The sequence below is a fragment of the Kogia breviceps genome, chromosome 10 (genome assembly GCF_026419965.1).
Source record: "Kogia breviceps isolate mKogBre1 chromosome 10, mKogBre1 haplotype 1, whole genome shotgun sequence".
NCBI classification, from domain to species: domain Eukaryota; kingdom Metazoa; phylum Chordata; class Mammalia; order Artiodactyla; family Physeteridae; genus Kogia; species Kogia breviceps.
The window spans coordinates 84,838,005-84,853,136 of record NC_081319.1 but is presented as its reverse complement, the minus strand read 5'-3'; the positions used below and the strand labels follow the sequence as shown (position 1 = coordinate 84,853,136).

Here is a 15,132-nt window from a genome sequence, read left to right as displayed (position 1 = left end):
TCATTATGTCCCCTGCAGAGATGTCGCCCCCACCCCCGTAGGCCCAAGGGATCAAGAGCAATGGGGCCAGGGGCCCTCTCATTTCTACTGCTGCTGCTGCTCTTGGTGGCAACAGGAGATGCTGACATGAAGGGACATTTTGACCCTGGTGAGGAGACTGGCTCTTGAGTCCCTGAGGGATGGGGCTTGGGAGACCAAGTTGGGAGCCTTGACCCTCCGTATGCCTGTGTTCACCTAGCCAAGTGCCGCTATGCCCTGGGCATGCAGGACCGGACCATCCCGGATGGTGACATCTCTGCTTCCAGCTCCTGGTCAGACTCCACTGCTGCTCGCCACAGCAGGTAGCTGGCACACCTGGGCTGCCCCAGAGGGAACCCCTGGGGACTCTACTTTCCCTTCCAACCCTCTGCCCAAGCCAAGAGGCTTCTGAGAGGGTCGATGCCAATGAAGCCCCCCACAGTACTGGGGGTGGGTGTTAAATACTGGAGAGAGAGGCAGACCTAGGGCCAGATGTTCCCTGTGACTTCCTGCTCCCTCCCAGGCTGGAAAGCAGCGATGGAGATGGGGCATGGTGCCCTGCAGGGCCGGTGTTTCCCAAGGAGGAGGAGTACCTGCAGGTGGACCTGCGGCGGCTGCACCTGGTGGCGCTGGTGGGCACCCAGGGGCGGCACGCAGGGGGCCTGGGCAAGGAGTTCTCCCCCAGCTACCGGCTGCGCTACTCCCGGGATGGCCACCGCTGGATGGACTGGAGGGACCGCTGGGGCCAGGAGGTGAGGCTGGCAGGGACGGTGCCCAGGGAAGGCTGGCTCTCCTCTGTGCCCCCGCTGTACCATCTATCCACTGATGACTCTGCAATGTACGCCCTCACTAACCCAGACATCTCCCCTGAGCTCTATCTAGTGTTGCAAACCTGACCACTTTCCACCTAGATGTATCACAGTCATCTCAAACTTACCATAAACTTCTCAAGCTGAACTTGAGCCCCATTCCCATCCCAAAGCTGCTCCTCCCCCAGCATTCTCCAGCTCAGGAAATGGTACCACCATAAGCTAAGATGATATCCCTGATTCCCCTTTTTCTCCCACCTCCTACTTCCAAAGCATCAGCAAGGCCAGTCTGTTCCACCTCCATGATATTTCCTGAATCTGCCCACTTCTTACCACCTCCACCTCTTCCCCTAGGCCAGGCCCCCACCATCCCCAGCTTAGATGAATGCAGTAGTCTCCAAACTGTTCTCCTTGCTTCTTTCTCTCCTGAAGTCAAATCTCCACCTGGAGGCTACATCCAGGGTACTTGAGAAAATGCAAAGCAGATGCCTCACACCTGGCTCACAGCCCTCTGCTGGCTTTCCTTGCTGCCAGAACAAAAGCTGAGGTCCTTTGTGGGTGCAGAAGCTTAGCCTGTGCTGGCTCCTGTCCACATCCCTTACCCCTCTCCCCATTCTCGCTCCACCCGGGCCATGCTGGTTTTCTTGCTGTTCCTGGTACATGCTAGGGCTCACCTCACAGCCTCAGGACACCTTCACTTGCTGTTCTCTGTGCCTGGAAAGCTCCTCCCCCAGCTGTCCACAGGCTCTCCTCCCTCCATTCAATTCTCCCCGAAGATATCACCTCCTCATAGAGACTTTTCTGACTCGCCACCTCCAGCTGCCTCTTGTTTGTCACAGCTGTTTCTCCTACTGGACTGTCAGTCCTACAGGAGAGGGACTGATGCTCACCCCAGGAATGTGCCTGGCTGGTGCAGAGTAGGTGCTCAGTCAGCATCTGCTGAGTGAACAGAGGGAATGGGTGAAGGAAGAGGGGAAGCCAGAGCAGGGGTGCAGAGCCATGAGGGACTGGGTAGAATCTGGGCACAACAGGATGAGAGACTTAGAGGTCAGGACAGACCATCAGGCCCAGAGAGGTGTCAGAGGGCTCTGCTGCAGCCCCTTGTCTTACAAATGCCTGGCTGTACTCCATGCCTTGGGTGCTCAGTGCCACCCTTCATGGGTCTCTTTGTGGCCATCGTGGGCTGGGCCAGGGAGCAGCTGGTGGCTGGGAAATTATATCCAATCTGGAGCCTTCCTCCCCCATCCACCCCTGCGTCCTGGCCCACAGGTGATCTTAGGTAATGAGGATCCTGGGGGAGTGGTGCTGAAGGACCTTGGGCCCCCCATGGTGGCCCGACTGGTTCGCTTCTATCCCCGGGCGGACCGAGTCATGAGCGTCTGTCTACGGGTGGAGCTCTATGGCTGCCTCTGGAAGGGTGAGTCATTCAGACCCCTGAGGATTCATTCCTGTCCTGGGGACTGGGGAGTGGGAATGGGGGAGAGGGGCATCCAGGATCCTCTCTCCTGTTGGGAATCTGTCACTCTGAGTGAGGAGGGGCCTGGCCAGCATTGCCTCCTCCATGCCAGTGGCCTGTGGAGGGATATGAGAGAGGGACCTGAAACCTGCCCAGACCTGATGCAGGGGTGGGGGATGGAGGCTCCGTGCCCCTAACGCCCCTCCTCCCCCTGCCCCAGATGGACTCCTGTCTTACATGGCCCCTGTGGGGCAGACGATGTACTTATCTGAGGCCGTGCACCTCAACGACTCCACCTACGATGGACACACCACACACACCGTTGGCGGGTGAAAGAAGTGGGCCCCGCAGGACATGGAGCCTGGGGTGGGAGAGTGGATGGAGTGGGTGGGGGAGAAGGTTGTCTGGGCAGTGAGAGGGAAGAACTGCAGAGAGCCATGGCTTAGGTGGGGCTCAAGGGACAGGACCAGGATTGAGGGATAGCAAGGTGACCCCTAGCTAATGTGACACTTTGTGCGAATTAGAGAAAGGCCTGCCTCTGCTAAGACACTTAAATCTGTTGCAAATTATCACAATAAATACATCATAGGTTGAGCGGTGTCCCTTAGAGGTGGTGCCTTTGTATAGCATGTGACTTCAAGGTGCCCTAGAGAATCCTGGGTGGGGGTAAGAGAGAGCTGTGTGAGGTTGGGGCAGGGGTGGGGGGTTGCTGGGCTACACTAGCCAGGCCACTGGAGGATGGGGGTTGTAGAGCACCCAGATAGGCGACACTTTCTTCTCTTCCAACCTCTTCTTCTTCGGCTCTCCAGGCTGCAGTACGGAGGTCTGGGCCAGCTGGCAGATGGCGTGGTGGGGCTGGATGACTTTAGGAAGAGCCAGGAGCTTCGGGTCTGGCCAGGCTATGACTATGTGGGATGGAGCAATCACAGCTTCCCCAGCGGCTACGTGGAGATGGAGTTTGAGTTTGACCGGCTGAGGACCTTCCATGCCATGCAGGTAAGTGCGGCGAACTCCCAGGGAGGGCTCTGAGACCAGGGTTGAGTGCCCTGGGGTGCTCGCTCGGGCTCTCCTGGACTTGACCTTGTGTCCTTCCTTCCTTCCCCCAGGTCCACTGTAACAACATGCACACGCTGGGAGCCCGCCTGCCTGGCGGGGTGGAGTGTCGCTTCAAGAGGGGCCCTGCCATGGCCTGGGAGGGGGAGCCCGTGCGCCATGCCCTGGGGGGCAGCCTGGGGGACCCCAGAGCCCGGACTGTGTCAGTGCCCCTGGGCGGCCGAGTGGGCCGCTTTCTACAGTGTCGCTTCCTCTTTGCTGGGCCCTGGTTACTCTTCAGTGAAATCTCCTTCATCTCTGGTAAGCCCCTGGTCTCTGCCCAGTTCCCAGCCTCTGGGATTACTAACCCATAGTGCCCTCGAATAACCACTCCCGGCACCAATGAGACTTTACAAGTAAGGCTGCCCTCAAGAATTTGAACACTTCCCTCCCCCTTTCCCCCTGCCTGTCTCAGTCTTTCGTTTATGAGCCCCTCACTCACGACTGATGTTGAGCAGTATGACAGTGTGGTTGTTAAAACATTGAAATATTCTGTGCTGGTTGAGAAATAGCCTCTTCTCTAAGCCTCCTGACAGCCAGGACCCCCACCCTGGGCTCTCCTCAGGAGTCCCGCTTCTCCCCACAATCCAGCAACTAAAAGATTAACATCCAGCACCGCCACAACCGTCCAGGACCCTCCAGGATCCTGTTCCACCGCCTACCCTGGTTGGTTGGTACATGTATTGAGTATCAGCCCTGCTCCTACTCCTCACCGAATAATAGAATTCCCTCGGTCTCATGCATGTGTGCCTCCCTCTGGTCACCTCCTCCCGATCTGACCTCCCCTTTTTTCTTCCTTCTCCCCAGATGTTGTGAATGACTCCTCCCTGGCTTTGGGGGGCACCTTCGCACCAGCCCCCTGGTGGCCACCTGGCCCACCTCCCACCAACTTCAGCAGCTTGGGTGAGCTGCTCTGGGGCCCCCGCCAGGGCGTGTGGGTCCTGTGTCACCAGTCCTCCCTGGGCCCCCTCAGCCTCCCGTGGTCCTGACCCTTCTGCCTCCACCAGAGCTGGAGCCCCGGGGCCAGCAGCCTGTGGCCAAGGCCGAGGGGAGCCCGACTGCCATCCTCATCGGCTGCCTGGTGGCCATCATCCTGCTGCTGCTGCTCATCATCGCCCTCATGCTGTGGCGGCTGCACTGGCGCAAGCTCCTCAGCAAGGTGGGCAGAGTGGGGTGGGGAGCCTTGGGCTGCCGGGGGTGGGGCAGCCTGGGGAGGGGTGGCAGGATGGGGGTGTGGAGGGTGAGGCCAGCGTGTGTCGGGACTCCTGCGCTCGTTAGGATCCAGCGGGGACCATAGCGCACAGTCGGATGAGAATAATCTGAGGGAGGGTTAGTAAGGAGACCACGTAGAAAGATGTGGGCAGGGTGTACGTAAATCACGAGAAGCAGTGCAGTCCCCCAGCCTGGTCACTGCACAGCTGCTACCATCCCTGGGTCTGTGGGGTGAGAGAAGGAGGCAGTTACTGGAACGCGGGAGGAATCTAGGAGGAGTGTGTGGAGAGAGCGCCTGAGAGGGGCAATGGACTTTAGTTCCAGGATGCAGCTCACCTGGGTCCATCCCTTAGGGAGGGGCTGGGAGAATAAACACCCTGACCTCACTTCCTGTCTGCCCTCCAAACTCCTGCTGAGGCTCCTATCTGGCCAACCCAGACCCAGCCCGTGGATGCAGTCCACACTGATCGACCTCTTGGGGCAGAAGCCCAGCGGGAGAAGGTGGCGAGTGGAGCTAGAGGAGCAACTGGAAGAAGTGCGGCACACCCTAAGCCCACGTCTTCCAGGCCAGAGTCCAGGGCTGGTGATATGCGTTAAAGTTAATAGTTATGGACTGGTAGGATTTGGGTTGGAATCCCACTGTGGGACATCAGGGAACCCACTTAAATGCCCTTCAGTCTTTCTTTAACCTGTGAGATGAGTTAGTAGTACATACGACTACAGGACTTCGTGAGGACTGAAGGAGGGAACACGGGTGCAGGATTTAACCAAGAGCTGGGAAGTGCGCGCTGAGCTGTAGCTGCGCTTTATTTCCCGTTCCCCATGACAAGGCCGAGCGTCGCGTGTTAGAAGAGGAGCTGACGGTTCACCTCTCTGTCCCTGGGGATACCATCCTCATCAACAACCGCCCAGGCCCTCGAGAACCACCCCCTTACCAGGAGCCCCGGCCTCGCGGGAATCCGCCCCACTCTGCTCCCAGTGTCCCCAACGGCTCTGGTAAGACCTTCCTTGTTCCAGTCCCACCTCCGTCCTCTGCCTGTCTTCTCAGTGTATCCTTTTTCCTCTCCTTTACCATTCCTTTCTTTTACTGTCTTCCCCAGTTTCAACTCATTTTATTTCTGTGTCCCTGGTCACAGCCTTCTATATTACTCCATGTCCTTACCATATAATCTCCCTCAGGAATTTTCCATGCATTACTCAGAGTCCCCAGTGCTCTCATCCTGTTTCTGTGTCCCACACACATCCCTCTCTCATCTCTGTTGTGCCCTCTCATTGTGTCTTTCTGGCTCCGCTCCTCTCTCCTAGACTCACCATGTTCATTCCATCCATCTACCTATATTTATATATCCATTCATCATTCATCCATCTGTTTGTTCATCCATCCATATATATTCATACGTCCATTCATCCATCCATCATCCATTCATCAACCATGCATCCATCCATCATCTATTTGTCCATCCATCATCTATCCATGCATTCACTATCCATCCATGCAATCTTCCATCATCCATCCATCATCTGTTTGTCCATCCATCACCTATCCATCCAGTTATCCAGCACTCTCCAGATGCTTGTTTTATTCCATTTCTGTCTCTTAGTACATTCGTTCTCATCAGCCCTAGTCTTGCCCTATTCTGTGTCTCCCTGTCTGTCTAGCCTTGAGTCTCATCCCTTCCCCGTGTTTCCCCCCCTCCTTCTCCCGACAGCGTTGCTGCTCTCCAATCCAGCCTACCGTCTCCTTCTGGCCACTTACGCCCGCCCCCCTCGAGGCCCGGGCCCCCCCACACCCGCCTGGGCCAAACCCACCAACACCCAGGGTAAGCCCCTCTGCCCCTAGTCTCCGCCAGGCTCCCTGTACCTCCACTGGGGCAGGGAAAAGTCCTCACACCTTGCACTCCCTCCTCTCCCCACTGTGGCCTCTTCTGCTCTCCTGAGCTCCCAAGGAGGAAGCTCTTGTGCCCTTAGCTCTCCTCTGCTGCTGCTTGCTCCTTTTTAAGGCCTCCCCCTTGAGCTGAGAAGTAGAAAGCTCCCTGGTTCTCAGCTCCGTTCCTCTCCTCCTGTTCCACCCCATCTCTTGAGCTCTCCAGAGCCAGAGTGGAGGTTGCTGTGGTGGCTCCAGGCTCTCTTACAACCCTTCCTTCACTCTCCCCTCTCTCTAGAGCTGCAAGGAGGGCCTCTCCCCCAGTGCTTGCCCTCTCCCCGCACATGTCCTCTCTCTGCTCACGCCCCCGCCCTTCCTGTCTGCTCTTCTCTTCTGTGTTACCTTCTTCTCGTCACCCCTTCCCCAGGGCCAAGGCGGGACAGCTCTGCTTCCTCTCCTCTGTCTGTAGACTCCATGTTGTGCGGGCTGTGAGGAACTGTTTTCCTCTTCCTCTGTGTGCCCCTGTCTCTGCTTGTCTTTGAGCTTGGTGTGTTGGGTCAGGGAGGGCTTGGGTAACCATGGCAGGGAGGATGAAAGGATGAAAGCAACCGGTAGAGCGGCTACGTGAATGGCAGTGGCTGGTGGTGAGTGGGTCATGGGTTTGGAAATTGGAGGGTGACCGGATGGCTGGGACCATCCTTCTTCCAATGGTGGGTAGAGGAATTCCACTTGCAGCCAAGACTTCTTTCATGGTCTTGGACTGTGCTGGGATCCCTAGAGAACAGGACTTTATAACATTCTTTGCTCAGCCATTTCCACTGCCTTGAAAGCTCTGTAGCAGCTAACTCTTATCCCATGCCAGCGCCTTCTCTGTTTTGAGGCTGGCAGGTGGAATACCGAGAAGAGGAGGGTAGACCCAGTCTCTCACCCACCTGGGAGACGGGGCACCTCTGGGAGACGGGGGTGTGGAGAACCGTGGCTCTCGGGGGCTGTTCCTGATGCCTCGTCCTGTCTTCTTTTCCCTCATCCTCCAGCCTGCAGTGGAGACTACATGGAGCCGGAGAAGCCGGGTGCCCCGCTCCTGCCCCCACCTCCCCAGAACAGCGTCCCCCATTATGCCGAGGCTGACATTGTCACCCTGCAGGGTGTCACTGGAGGCAACACCTATGCTGTGCCTGCGCTGCCCCCAGGGGCAGCTGGGGATGGGCCCCCCAGAGTGGATTTCCCTCGGTCGAGGCTCCGCTTCAAGGAGAAGCTTGGTGAGGGCCAGTTTGGGGAGGTAAGAAGGATTCCTGCCCAGCCATCAGCAGTGTCTGCCTCTCTCTGCCTCTCTTCATGCCATGCCCAAACATCCCCCTTGGCTGGGAAACCGTCATCTGTGTTGTCCCAGTTGACCATGTCTCCTTGGTGAACCTTGTGACCCCCTACCAAATCACCTTCTTTCTCCAGGTGCACCTGTGTGAGGTAGAGAACCCTCAAGATCTGGTCAGTCTTGATTTCCCCCTTAGTGTGCATAAGGAACACCCTTTACTGGTAGCTGTCAAGATCCTACGGCCAGATGCCACCAAGAATGCCAGGTGAGGACCAGGGATGGCATCTGGAAGAAGGGAGGGGGGAGGCGATGAAGAGAGGGGAGCGATCTAGAGACAAACATGGTGGAGACCAACAGTGGGGAAGTGTCTGGGGACTAGTGACTAGAGGTCTGGGAGTGGGGCACTGGTTTGTGGGAGCTGGAGGGAAGCTGCAGGTCAGCCCCTCGGCGTCCCACCACCTTCTCCCTGCTTCTCCAGGAATGATTTCCTGAAGGAGGTGAAGATCATGTCAAGGCTAAAGGACCCAAACATTATCCGGCTCCTGGGCGTGTGTGTGCAGGACGACCCCCTCTGCATGATAACTGATTACATGGAGAATGGTGACCTCAACCAGTTCCTCAGTGCCCACCAGCTAGAGGACAAGGCAGTGGAGGAGGACAGAGATGGGGAGGCGGCCCAGGGGCCCACCATCAGGTACACCAGGGGGTCTCCTCCGCTCCCCTCACTCCAGCTTAGAGGGAAAGGGGGAACATGGGGTGGGCAGGCAGGTAGAGGTTCCGGGAGGGGGCCTGGCATGAGACACACGTGGCCATGTTCATCTAGAACTTGAGGGGCAGAAAGGCTGGTGATTACGACAGTGAGGGTGGTGAAGGGACTTGGACCCTGTCAGGAACTTCCCTGTGCTCTCTCACCCTCACTGTCCCCGAGTCCAGATTGTGGAGCATGACAAAAGCGGTAGCTCCCTGGGGTCGGATGAGCTAAAGAAAGGCTGAGTGGGCACCTACCCGCTGGCCTCCACCAGGGCTTTCCATCTCCGCACCAGGAGGAGGGGGTAACCCAGTCCTGGGGAGAGGGCTGTCCTTCATCTCCCAGGAATCTGTGAGGTGGGGATGAGTCTAGGGCTGCCCCTATGACCCGCTGCTGTCGGCTTCCACACTCAGCTACCCCATGCTGCTGCATGTGGCGGCCCAGATTGCCTCGGGCATGCGCTATCTGGCCACACTCAACTTTGTGCATCGGGACTTGGCCACAAGGAACTGCCTGGTTGGGGAAAATTTCACCATCAAAATCGCTGACTTTGGCATGAGCCGGAACCTCTACGCCGGGGACTATTACCGTGTGCAGGGCCGGGCGGTGCTGCCCATCCGGTGGATGGCCTGGGAGTGCATCCTCATGGTGAGAGGCCCTGAGAGAGGCGGGAAGGGAGGGGCGGTTAGGGGAGCACTGGCTGCCACTTAAGCTCTGGGATCTCATTCAGTCACTTGCCTTCCCTGGACTGCAGTTCTCCTCATCTCTGAAGTGAGGGTTTGGACCAATGCTCTATAAGGTTCCCTCTGACTGAAGGGACTGGAGAAAGCAGAGTTATGGTGTGATTGGAAAGGGTCCAGGAGCCAAGAGCGAGTGTGAGAGATGGAGTCAGGGTAGCAGAGAGAAAGAGAGATAAGGAGGCTAGAGATAGAAGGCGATGAGTTGGGAGAGTCAGGACCAGAAAATGGGGGGAAGGACGGGTAGAAACGGGAAGAGGTGAGGAGAGGACTAGAGCACAAGAAAGAAGGCAGAGCCAGAGGAGAGGAGCAGGCTTAGTGGGAAAGAGGGCCAGCTAAGGAGGGTGGAGTGCCGGGGGTTGGGAGGGAGTCAGGTGGGTATCAGGATGATGCTGAGTGGATGTGGGGTCCCAGGGGGAGAGGAGGAGGGTCTCTGTTGACTGATGCCTTTCTCTGCCTCTGTTGCCTTATCCATGAACCAGGGGAAGTTCACGACTGCCAGTGACGTGTGGGCCTTTGGAGTGACCCTGTGGGAGGTGCTGATGCTCTGCAGGGCCCAGCCCTTTGGGCAGCTCACCGATGAGCAAGTCATCGAGAACGCGGGGGAGTTCTTCCGGGACCAAGGCCGGCAGGTCAGAGCAGAGGGGAGGGAAGATGGGTCTGGGGGTCCAGGAGGGCCAGAGCCTGTCATCTTGGGGACTAAAGAACATTTGCCTGCCTTTCATCCACGCTGCCACAATGCAGGTGTACCTGTCCCGGCCCCCGGCCTGCCCGCTGGGCCTGTATGAGCTGATGCTTCGGTGCTGGAGCCGGGAGCCTGAGCAGCGACCACCCTTTTCCCAACTGCACCGGTTCCTGGCAGAAGATGCGCTCAACACAGTGTGAATCACAACACCCAGCCGCCCCTCCCTCAGGGAGGATTCAGGGGAGGCCAGTGGCACTAAACAAGAGGAGCTAAGCGCACCCCACTCCATTCCCCCTCCTGACCGCCCTTCACCTCTGAGAGAGGCAGTGTGGCTGAAGGTGGGCTGGGCCTGCCAGGGAGCTGATGCCCTCCCTTCCCCAGATATGCTCTCATGCCTGCTTCCTGCTCCTCTCTTAGAAGCCCCTGCCACCCACCCAGCTGGCCCTGTGGATGGGATCCTCTCTGACCTCCTCTAGCCATCTTTTGGGGGAGGTGGGAGAAAATATAGGGCAGACACTGGACCTGGCCCATTGGAGCACCTGGGCCCCCCTGGACAACACTGGTACCTGGAGAAAAGGCTGTTGCCCCCAGCCTCTCTCTCTCTCTCCGTCACACACTGGACCCCACTGGCTGAGAATCTGGGGAGTGAGGAGGACAAGAAAGGGAGAAAGGGGTTCCCTTGTGCCTCTTCCTGGGATTGCCCTCAGCTTTGGCCTCCCTCCTCTGTCCTGTGAAACACTGGACTTGGGGATGATCCCTACCCCCCCCCAGCCTCCCCACTTCCCACCTGCCCTGTTGTAGGTAGAACTTCTCTAAGCCTGTATGTTTCTGTGGAATAAGTATTGGGATTAGGGGGGAAAGAGAGCAATGGCCGGGGCCCTGGGGTTGGACATCTCTATGGTAGCTGCCACATTGTTTTTTCTATAATCACTTGGGGTTTGTACATTTTTGGGGGGGGAGAGACACAGATTTTTACACTAATATATGGATCTAGCTCAATGCTATTTTAATCCCCTGCACTAGGCAGGTAATAATAAAGGTTGAGTTTTCCACAGCTACGAGTGGGTTTCTTGGGGTTTTGGTGAAATCTGCCTCCTGCCCCCCCAAACCCATTTCCTTTCTTCCTTCCCCTCTCTTTCCCTCTTCTTCCCATTCCATTTCCTAACATGTGTTTTTCCCAGCATAGCGTTCTGTTTCTGCATAAGCCAGGCCCTCGCCTGTGGGACCTAAGGTCCCACATGAATATGGAGCTCTGCAGGAGGCCTGGAAGGAGGTGGATTAGGCCAGAGGTCCTAACCTTGTCTGACCCATGGACCCCTTTGGCAGTGTGGAGAGGTCTACTGATTCCTCAGAATTATGTTTTAAAACCCGTTTAAAAATATTTCATATATATATATAAAATTTCATATATAAAAAATATACAATTATGATTACACATATATAACAGGAAATCAAAGCATTTACCAAAATGTTAAAAAAATGATATAGTAACATATGTGCTTCTTTTAAATATATTTAATAATAAGACCTAGTAGCAGGTGTAATAATTATTGATATTTTCAAAAAGTAATGAGCATAAATGATATTCTGAGATTTCTCCAGCTATAGTGGGATATGAGAATAGCTGTGGTGTCTGTTAGTGACAAGTCACAGGTACTGCGGATATACTGGGGGTTTTGCTCATAGTCATACTTGGAGGAAATGCTAAATTTCAGTTAGAGGTTAATAAAAATAGAGATGTAATTCTCTTCTTGCCCAAATTCTAGGAAACCCTCTCCCACTGCCTGTACCCCAGGGTCTGGAAGTCCCAGGAGAAGAATCCCTGTATTAGACTGATCAAGTGTTCAAATAACAAATAGATGTGAATTGTTTGAAAGCCAAGCCAAGACCCTAAATTACCTCAGAGGCTTGGAAGGATGAGCCACAGGTGCCAAGAAAACATTTAACAGAGTTCAAATTTGGTTGTAATGAAAAAAAAAAATCAGTTGCAAGTATGGGAAAAGGCAGACCCATATTGATGGCAGTTCATGTGAAATAAAGACCCTGGGGTCTCAGGTGATGACATTTACAAAATGAGCCAACTGGATAATGAGGATGACAATAAAGATAATTTAATCTTCGGTTGTACTGACAGGCCCTTGGGGTTCCAGGTCACAGGTCAGTCCTGCTGGAACCTACACAGGTCAGACCACTGTGACCCACAATTTAAGACAAGCACTGACAAGACAATAGTTTAGAGGCCAGAACCCAGAATAGTGAGCAAAAGAAGCCATGGCAGTGAGCCTAGAACTCCCAAATTTCTGAGCTTAGAACTCTTAAGCTCTAGACCTGCACAACCACCTAGGGTTCATTTGAATTTCAGTCTCAGCATGTTCAAACCTGCTGCTCCTCCATGGCTCTCTGACTCAGTGAATGGCAGCTCAGCTGCACAAGCCAGAAACCTGGGCATCATCATTGACACCCCTTCTCCCTTACGCTCACCTCCGAAGTCCAGTCTATCAAGAAGCTCTGTTGCCTTTGATTCCATATTTCCCTTAAATTCATCATTTCTGTCTCCATCCCCATCGGAGCACACTCCATCTTGCTTGGACCACTGCAGTAGTCTCCCAGGATCTGTTTCTGTTCCTCTCTGGTTTGTTTACAGCCCTACAGCCAGTGTGATCTTTAAACACACAAATCTGACCCCACTCCTTTATTCTAAACCCTTTAATGGCTTCCCATTGACCTTAAAATAAAGAACATCTTCGGGCTTCCCTGGTGGCACAGTGGTTGAGAGTCCACCTGCCATTGCAGGGGACACGGGTTCATGCCCCGGTCCGGGAAGATCCCACATGCCAGAGTGGCTGGGCCCGTGAGCCATGGCCGCTGGGCCTGCACATCCGGAGCCTGTGCTCCGCAACGGGAGAGGCCCACGTACCACACACACACAAAAAAAGAACATCTTCTTGGCCAAGTTTGCCCCTCCTCCCCCTTTGTGCACCACTGGCCTTCTTTCAGTCCCTCCAATGGACTCAGTCCTTCCTGCCACATGGCATTTATAGCTTGCTATTCCTCCACCTGGAACATAATTCCCTGCTGTTTTTGCTTTGTTAACTCCTGCTGGTCCTTCAGCAACCTTCCCTGACTTGCCTGACCAGGTCAAATGCCCTTGATGCTCTCTGAGCACATGACTCTCTTCTTTTTAGGACCTACTACAGGTGCGAATTTACTTGTTCTTTGTTTGGCTGGTTTTTTACAAAATGATGATGCTATTTACTGAGCACCCTCTCTGTGCCAGGTACCATACTTATTACATATTGTATCTTATTTAATACAACACAGGAAGTAGTTAAACTTATTGCCATTTCACAGAGAAGAAAACCTCTCTAGTTAGGTTAGCAACATACCCAAGGCAGCACAGCCAGCACCTCAGCTCCTGGCTCTGTTCTTTCTCTCCAGGATGCTACCCGAGGGGAGGAGGGCATGAGCTCTCCATTACCCAACACAGGAAGTTTTCAAGCACAGGGTGGATAGCCCTATGTCAGGGAGCTCTTTCCACAATCTCAGCTCCTAGGAGCCCAGGCTGATTTTCTTTCTGAAGGCCAGTTCCAGGATCTCAGCCTGTGCTCAGCCTGACATCAGACACCTTGCATCCCTTAGGGCAGGGCTCTCCAAGAGAACTCTGTGATCATGGAAATGGTCTATATCTGCACTGTCCAATAGGTAGCCACTAGCCACATGTAGCTGTTGAGTATTTGAAATGGGGCTAATGTGACCAAGGAACTGAATTGAAAATTTTATTTCAGTTAATTTAAATTTAAATAGCCACAGGTGACTAGCAGCTCCTGTTCTGGACAGCGTAGCCCTAGTTTTCCCTACACTGTAGGGAAGCGTGACCAGTCTGCCCAGCTCCCCCTTGCTTGCTCTAGTCAAAATGAAGCATATGGCCTGTTTGAGTTTAACACACACATAAAAGCTTCTTTTACAGAGATGGCACTGGATTAGGTATGCCATTTTGTAATCTGCTCTTGTCCCCGTCATGATAGGTGGTACATAGCTCAGGCCAGTGTGCAGTGACCTCCTCTGCAAGCGTTGCCCAGTATTCTACATTGCAATGACCCACATTTTATAGAACCAGCTCCCAATGACGGCCATTTGGACTGTTTCCATTGTTTTCATGCTACAACAACAAACACTTCAATAAACATCTTTGCATGTATATCTTTGTACCCATGTGGCAGAATTTCAGTATGCCACTTTCCTAATGGGGGAGTTGCTAGGTCAAAGGGTAATTACATTAAAATCACTGGTATAGGGCTTCCCTGGTGGCGCAGTGGTTGAGAATCCGCCTGCCGATACAGGGGACACGGGTTCGTGCCCCGGTCCGGGGCCGCGGAGCGGCTGGGCCCGTGAGCCGTGGCCGCTGAGCCTGTGCGTCAGGAGCCTGTGCTCCTCAACGGGAGAGGCCACAACAGTGAGAGGCCCGCGTACCACAAAAAGAAAAAAAAAAAAAAAAATCACTGGTACATACCGCCAAATTACCCTTAGAAAGGTGTGCCTATGTCAACCCTCCACAAAAATACATGAGTATGAAAAAAAATATGAGTGTGAAAAAATATATGAGTATGGTTAAGTGCTCATGTATACTCAAGCCAACAATGAGGTTGTCAATCCTTTTTTTTGTTTTTTTTCTAATTGGACTTTTTAATTATTTCTTTAACTTACTTTTCCTTAATTAAGAATGAAGTTAGAGTTTCTTCATTTGGTTACAAGGCACTTGTATTTCTTCTGTTTATTGCCTGTTATTTCTTAATATTTCTACTGTGTTGTTTTTTTCTTATTGCTTTATAAGAGCTCTTTGTATTTTCTCTATTTTATCAAATATTTCTTCCCAGATTGTAATTTGTCTTTTAACCTTACTCAACGTTTGCCATAAAGAAGCTTTGTCAGTTTTGTGTCATTCTTTGAGGATTTTAAACATTGTTAAAGAAACGGAACAACAAAACAAGCATGGGTGGGCTACAAAGTATAACAAAGTCTTAGTTCTTACCATTTTGATTCCTGGTCACTGGCAAATGAACTTCAACTCCCAGTTCGGGCACTTTCTAGCTGTCTGACCGTGGGCAAATTTCTTAATCTCATTGAGCTTCCGTCTTCTAGTCTGCAAAGTGGGAATAACAAAACTTGCCTTATAGGGATGTGGGGAAACGTGTAGCTCTG

The 15,132-nt window shown here is 53.7% G+C and overlaps 1 protein-coding gene and 1 long non-coding RNA gene across 19 annotated transcripts in view; one reads left to right on the top strand and one right to left on the bottom strand.

The window, feature by feature from the left end:
• DDR1 (discoidin domain receptor tyrosine kinase 1) overlaps nt 1–10,987 on the top strand; it is a 50,436-nt gene extending 39,449 nt beyond the window's left edge. For 6 of the 18 annotated variants that reach the window (XM_067006504.1, XM_067006506.1, XM_067006505.1 and 3 more), the window contains 16 exons: nt 19–148; nt 239–341; nt 542–770; nt 2,097–2,244; nt 2,504–2,612; nt 3,093–3,279; nt 3,390–3,636; nt 4,183–4,278; nt 4,383–4,534; nt 5,418–5,583; nt 7,486–7,730; nt 7,901–8,028; nt 8,242–8,457; nt 8,925–9,159; nt 9,731–9,880; nt 9,993–10,987. In XM_067006504.1, the coding sequence (XP_066862605.1) occupies nt 61–148; nt 239–341; nt 542–770; nt 2,097–2,244; nt 2,504–2,612; nt 3,093–3,279; nt 3,390–3,636; nt 4,183–4,278; nt 4,383–4,534; nt 5,418–5,583; nt 7,486–7,730; nt 7,901–8,028; nt 8,242–8,457; nt 8,925–9,159; nt 9,731–9,880; nt 9,993–10,133 (2,640 nt within the window). In that variant the 5' untranslated portion in view covers nt 19–60 and the 3' untranslated portion in view covers nt 10,134–10,987. Of the gene's footprint in view, nt 1–18; nt 149–238; nt 342–541; nt 771–2,096; nt 2,245–2,503; nt 2,613–3,092; nt 3,280–3,389; nt 3,637–4,182; nt 4,279–4,382; nt 4,535–5,417; nt 5,584–6,296; nt 6,408–7,485; nt 7,731–7,900; nt 8,029–8,241; nt 8,458–8,924; nt 9,160–9,730; nt 9,881–9,992 lie in introns of all 18 variants that reach the window. The other 12 variants (XM_067006498.1, XM_059075176.2, XM_059075175.2 and 9 more) reach the window with 6 other exon arrangements.
• The window catches only part of LOC131763217 (uncharacterized), a 42,882-nt gene that overhangs the window by 26,874 nt on the left and 876 nt on the right, over nt 1–15,132 (bottom strand). The window contains exon 2 of the long non-coding RNA XR_010835121.1: nt 14,963–15,073. This is a non-coding gene — a long non-coding RNA (uncharacterized lncRNA). The remainder of the gene's footprint in view (nt 1–14,962; nt 15,074–15,132) is intronic.